At 33.7% G+C, this 6,212-nt stretch overlaps 1 protein-coding gene across 4 annotated transcripts; it reads right to left on the bottom strand.

Annotated features, from left to right (window-relative positions):
• Positions 1-301: 301 nt before the first annotated feature.
• On the bottom strand, positions 302-5,776 carry LOC107783157 (putative transcription factor KAN2). Of its 4 annotated transcripts, none has more exons than XM_016604129.2 (6): positions 4,674-5,776; positions 4,439-4,515; positions 2,949-3,000; positions 2,631-2,793; positions 1,412-1,472; positions 302-943 (listed from the first exon to the last, which is right to left on the bottom strand). In XM_016604129.2, exons 1-6 carry the CDS (start codon positions 5,413-5,415, stop codon positions 794-796), a joined length of 1,245 nt encoding a protein of 414 aa, XP_016459615.1. In that variant the 5' UTR covers positions 5,416-5,776; the 3' UTR covers positions 302-793. The 4 variants fall into 4 exon arrangements, with proteins under 4 accessions (XP_016459615.1, XP_016459614.1, XP_016459616.1 ...); XM_016604128.2 differs by having other exon boundaries at positions 1,412-1,475; positions 4,674-5,770; XM_016604130.2 differs by having other exon boundaries at positions 302-934; positions 1,412-1,475; positions 4,674-5,769.
• Positions 5,777-6,212: the final 436 nt, after the last annotated feature.

Genomic DNA, 6,212 nt, shown 5'->3' with positions numbered 1-6,212 from the left:
ATTATAACCTCAATTTACTATTTTCTTTATCCTAATTTATATGGCGATATTCGGATTTCGAGAGTCAAACGAATTTTTCTTTGACTGCATTTTTTTATGTCTTTTAAATATTTTAAACTATTAATTATATCATGTAGTTTTCAAATATATAAATTTTGTTTCAAAATATTTAAAAATTTTATGTCCGAGTTCACGATCAAAATTAACAAGTTTGACACGAAATTCAAGCTCCGCCACACCGAGACGGTACTAATCATGGTAAATTAATATATTATGGTGCAAATAGTTAATATCATGAGTATTTTTGTCAAAATATATGGGGGAGTCGTCCCAAATATTTATATATTTCTTTAAGTGCGTCATAATATTACCAGGGTAAAAGATCACTTCCTAGAAACTAGTTACAAAAAGAGAGGGAAAAAGCCTCTTCTCTCATTCTCCCTCTAATGAGTAATGACTACTCTAATAATACACAAAATCAATCAGATTTCATATTCTTCTCTATCTCAAGAAAGGGAATAAAATATCATATTGTTTGATTCAGAGGTCACACCCTTCTCCTTTTCCTTCTTCCTGTCTTTCTTGTCTCCTTGTCTTTCTTTAGCTCTCTTTTTCTTTGCTTTCTTTTCCTCTTCCTTTTTCTTTTTTCCTTTGCTTTTCTCTGGTTTTTGTGGATACCTGATTCTCTTTACTTTTTCTTTAAACCAGCTAGATAACCTTGTCAGAGATTATAATGATTTCAAAATGAGTAGTACTAACTTATATATATGCTGCTCCAGCAGAGATTTCTTTTTTACTGTGAAGGTCTTCCCAAAGTAAACTCCAGATTAGGCTTCTTTTTTGGACTTGTCTCTGTTATGCTTGATGAGCTCACTTCTGCTGATATTCTATCATAGCTTAAGCATTTTGCTTCCATGTCTTTATGTTGGTTTTTCTGCAATTTCTTTTTTTGGTCAAAAGAATGAATCAGTAAAGAAGAAGAACAAGCATACACACAATGTACTAAATGCCTGTGAATAAAGGAAGAAAAAATTGACCAGGGGAATATAACAACTGCTAATATAATTACAGCACTGCATCTTGATTATGGCGATTCTTACTTAATTAGCTAGTCTAAGTCATTATAGGGAAATTAATAAAGAGACATCTTTTAGGAAGGATTTCTCGACTTTAGTTTACTATGTCTTTTGAAAATGAGCTGCCTTATCTTTTGTAAAAAGCTTGAAATCCTTTCTATCTCATTCAAATTTGACTACTTTATGTTATAATCCTTGATGAAAACATAAGTCTATGTATCATTCAACCAGTTACTATTTCTAAATAAATAGTTCACCTTATTATAGACAGCTATATGATAGCGTAAAAATTCTTTTATAAGCAACTAAATTTTCAGAGATATTGCATATAGTACCTCAAGAGATGGCATGTTCCCTGGGTAGTCTCCAAGTTTGCCATGCAACTGCCAACTTTCTCTGCTACAAAAAAACATAGCAATTGAAGAGAATATTTTCCATCGGTGGAAGCCATGCATGCAGAAGAAGAAAAAGCAAGCTGAGGAATATGAAATTAAAGCCATCTTTTTACAGTCTTATTTAAAGCTTCTTATCTTTTTCTTTTTTCTTGCTTTCTTCACTTACGATATGCCTTTTTTGCCTATAGTTCATAAAAGTTTGCCACCACACTCCACACATGTGAAAGGCACATTAACTACTAGAATCAAAACCAACCTTCAAAGAAGTTTCAAAATAGCCTTAGACCTTTAATTTGCCTTTAATTTGGCACCAAAGCTTTCAGCATATGGGGGCCATTTTCTTACTAGCTAGAATTTAACTTTGACACTAAGTATAGAGGTAGGTCCTTTTTCAAATAGCCTTAGTTATCTGAGCCCACGAAATCTAAAAGAAAGAGAGATGCTCATTCCTAGAATGATTTTGTCATTTGGTATATAATCCTATTCTAAGATTTTCAAAAAATCTTTGAATTTTTTTTCGCATTTTCTTCTTTACCGCACGTATTTTCTTCCAAAAGAGGTTCACAACAGATGGAACATAGCTATATTGTTATTCCTTACTCCTCTTTTTCTGATCTTTTATACAAATACAACTTTTTGAGATGCTCTGGCTTAGGCTTAGAAGGAGAATCTCATCTCTGAGTCTTGGCTATGATATTCTACTAAAGTTCTAAATCTTTTTTAAGAATTGAAGACAAAGTTTTCAATTGCGTGGTCCGTAATTTTTATCTTGTTTCAGACTTCATATTGTAACTGCTTCTTCCTCTTAATTTGGTTCCCCTGACCTTTTCTTGTTTCATATTACATTCCTTCAAGTCCAGCCTAATAAACGAGTTTTATGGCCTAGTGGACACTACTTTTGTCCGATTTGAATTACCTTTGGAGGAGTACAAAGAGTTTTCACGTGATACGTGGGGTTCTCAGTTTTCTATTCATTCTTTTCCTTTTTAAGTTTTCCCTATCAGCATTAGTATCAAAATCCAAGAATTTTCTTTAAGTTACACTATAAATATAATATGAAGATTATTTACATTATCCGTGTATATAAGCCCGTCAATCATTTTATCATAAACGAAAAAAAGAGCATAAAATCTTTATGAGCAGCATATAAAATGTTCACCTTGAAGAGTTGCTCCAAAGACCATGGTAATCTTTATCTTGAAGATGCATATTGTTTCTGGCTTGTTGATCTGATAAATCAGACTTCCTTGAATTTTCAATGTCAGGCATTAAATCCTCTGAAGTATCTCCAGAAGACCCATTATCGAATACCTCCGATTGGCCTAACACATTCAGAGAAAAAAAAGAAGAAGGTAAGACTACAATTTCAATATGCTTCAATAAATATAAAATGAAAAAACTTACTACTTAAGTTATTTTCTATAAAAGACCCTGGAACAAAAAAATTAATTAATCGTATTATAATGAATATATAAACCTGAAGAAGCTGGAACTGCTACTCTATCAGTAGTCTTAACCGTCCGATACATCTGCAAAGATATAAAAAAATGATGCAATGTAGCATTAAAATGTAAACCATGACCATTATACAACAGTAGTTGACATACAGTAGATTTAAAAAAAAAAAAGAAGAATTCTTATTCTTTTTGCAAGTCAACATAGAACGATATGTTCATATGCAGCGAATTGTGATACCAATAAGTATAATTTATGTATATACTCAAGCTCTGCTGCACAAAAATACATACTAGTAGAGTATACGAGTAAACTACTGTGTACATAGAAAAAGCGAAGTGCAAAGAGTGAGATAATGGAATAGGCCTTTCCTAGTACAGTAGACACGGTAGCTTGATTGATACAATTCTTAGAAAAGTTGTACCTACAGCTAAATGATGACAACCTTTTTGCTTGTGCCCCATGTAGTCAGCATACATGTATGTAAATATGCATGTGCATGCACCACATTTTGATGGATAAACATTTGCATGTACATCCACAAACTTGCACACACTTTATATTTCTTGTAGTCGAAACTCACTGCCGGACTAATTTAGATTCACGCTAGAGTTACTAAATTGGATAAAATGCTCTCTATTGAATATATAAAAAAAAATCAAGAATAACATAAATATCTAATTACAGATAAAAGGGATTTTAATTAACTATTCCGCCACATTACCTCAGGATTATACACACTTCTAAGCACGTGCATAGAAAAATATAGTTACACACATGTATCCCCATATATAAACATGGTTATTGAAGAGTGCAATGTGTAAATTCCATAAAGATGGAATATCATTGAGACATGATAGCGTTTGTACTTCCTTATTGCAGATAGAAAAATAACACTAATTTATTGGTGGTTCAAAATACTAGTAGCAGGATTAGCAATGAGAGTGTCTAAACTTGTCTGCTCTAAGCTGCAAACCCCCCCCCCCTTCCACCACCACCCCCACGTCATATCTTTGGGGTTTTAGTTTGTCTGTCTTGTTTTTCCTTAGCTCGTGATATTATTATTGCTGAATCATTATGAATAAAACTTTCTCTTTCTCTCCCCTCTGTTATTGAACCCGAGGCTTTTGCTTTCTTTACTGTTCTTCTGCTACAACTCGTACTGCTACAACCTACATGGATTAATGGTTCATTCCCCAACGCAAAAAAGCTGTGCATTATAGCCTTGCAGGACCATCAGATCTACTAGTTTGAAAAAAGTTCTAAGAACTTAGTGAAATAAAAATTTGTAGTATTAAAAAAAGAAGGCATTGGAATTTGAAATGTCTGTAGATTTAGACATTTTCTTCTAATATAGGCTTCTTTGTAGGAAGTCTAATGAAAGTATAGCCTTTTGCGAATACTCCAAAAGATTTTCACCCCACAGCTTCTTTATTATAAACGCACATTGAAATTCAAAAACCAAACAACCTTAGAGATATAAGCTAAAATTAAGTGGTCTACGAAATTTACCTGTAAATGAGATTTAACATGTGCCAAAGTGAGATCTTTCACATCCATAAGCTCAAGAACCGACTTGGGTGTTGCTCCTAAATTCCCAAAAAAAGGTAAAATAGTATTAATTGAGTTCATGTTATCATAGGCAAATCTCATATTCAGTTAAACCCATTAACCAACACTAAATCTGACACTGCAATCAAATAATCAAAGTATAAAAGAAGAAGAAGAAGAAGAAGAGAAGCCTTACTTTCATGGCCACCCAAAAGCTCAACAGCATGAACAAATCTAGCATGAAGACTGCTAGTCCACCGCATCCGTGGAGCTCTCATAGTACGTTTAGCTGGAAATCTTGACAAAAATCTTGATCGCATTACCCCAGCTTGATGATGATGATGATGATGTTGGGACCGAAAAGGAATATTGGATGAGGTAGACATTGTTTTGTTGTTGGTGTTATTAATACAACAACCAGAAGAACGTATAGGAAATGTAGCTGCAGTCCTAGTATTGTCAAAAGTTTGCTCACCAAATATTGGGTAATGAGAAGTAGGAGTAGGAGGAGGGTTTTGATGGTATACAGGAATTCCTCTTATAGGTCTCAAGAAACTAAGTTCTGAGTTAAGCCCTTGATTTTGCTGCTGAAGTAGGTGGTTCTGCTGATGGTTTATTAAATGATTTTGCTGTAAAGAGTGAATGAAATTGTGGGGAGTGTTTTGGATGTGATGAAAAGGGCCAGAGTTAAACTCAGGAGAAGGTTTAGGATTGGATAAAGAAAGCTCAAATAGAGAGGTATTATTATTATTATCAGGTTTTGAGAGTGAAGAGATATTGGAGTTTCTAGATTCCAAAGCTCTTCTCCAGAACATTAAATCAATTTCACCTTCAGTAGTACTATTATTTGTACTCCTCTTCCAATTAGTTGATGATGGTTTGCTGTTTGGAGGGCTGATTTGTAAAGATAAGTCTGGCTGTGCTGGGAATAGCTCCATATATTCTCGATCAAAGGAAAATTATAAAAATAGCCACAAGTAGTTTGTGTCTCCCTTTTTCACCTTGTATTATCCTCTAGCTAATTTCTTCTCTTTGTTGGCCCTAGGTCTTTTAGTTTGTTCTTGTGTTTGTAAGTAGGTTAAAGAAAAAGACTATATCAAGAAGGTCCTTGTTTGAGAAAGATTGATGATAAAATATGGAAAAGCTAAAATTTCAGGTTAAAAGGAGATGGAGAGAGGAAGAGAGAAGAAGAGGAGAAAATTTGAGGTTTTCTTAAGATGGGGTTTGATGATCAAAATAAGGTAAGAATTATAAGGAGGATTTGAGATTGAATGAGAGAGAGAGAGAGAGAGTGAGAGTGGAGGAGAAATGACAAGGTATATGAAGTGAATGGTGGTTTCTTTTGTGTGAAGTATATGTGAGAAAATGACACTCTGAGGGAATGACACTTTGAGGGGCTAAAGTTGGGGGTAGCCAGAGGGGAGAGGTGAGGAGATTGTTCCTTTTGTGGACGTGGGGGTAAGATGAGAAAAGAGAGGAAAAGATGAGGAAAAAAGGTAAGTAAATTAAGTTTTGGGGCTTTGCTACCTTTTTACTCTTCTTCTTTTGTCTTTAGCCGTAGCTTTCTTTTGGGAAAGAAAAGGAAATTTTAGTGTAAGCTTTTAACGTTTATTTGTCCCTTAACAACTACCTTTCTAACCAAAGCTATTCACTTTGAAATAAATATTACGGATTTAATTAGTGGATGTACTGATAGTAAAAATAATAATATGATCAATATAATTTAACATATCAT

This window comes from Nicotiana tabacum, chromosome 22, assembly GCF_000715075.1.
Source record: "Nicotiana tabacum cultivar K326 chromosome 22, ASM71507v2, whole genome shotgun sequence".
Lineage (NCBI taxonomy): Eukaryota > Viridiplantae > Streptophyta > Magnoliopsida > Solanales > Solanaceae > Nicotiana > Nicotiana tabacum.
The sequence above is the reverse complement of the archived record's forward strand: the minus strand, read 5'-3'. Positions and strand labels throughout refer to the sequence as shown.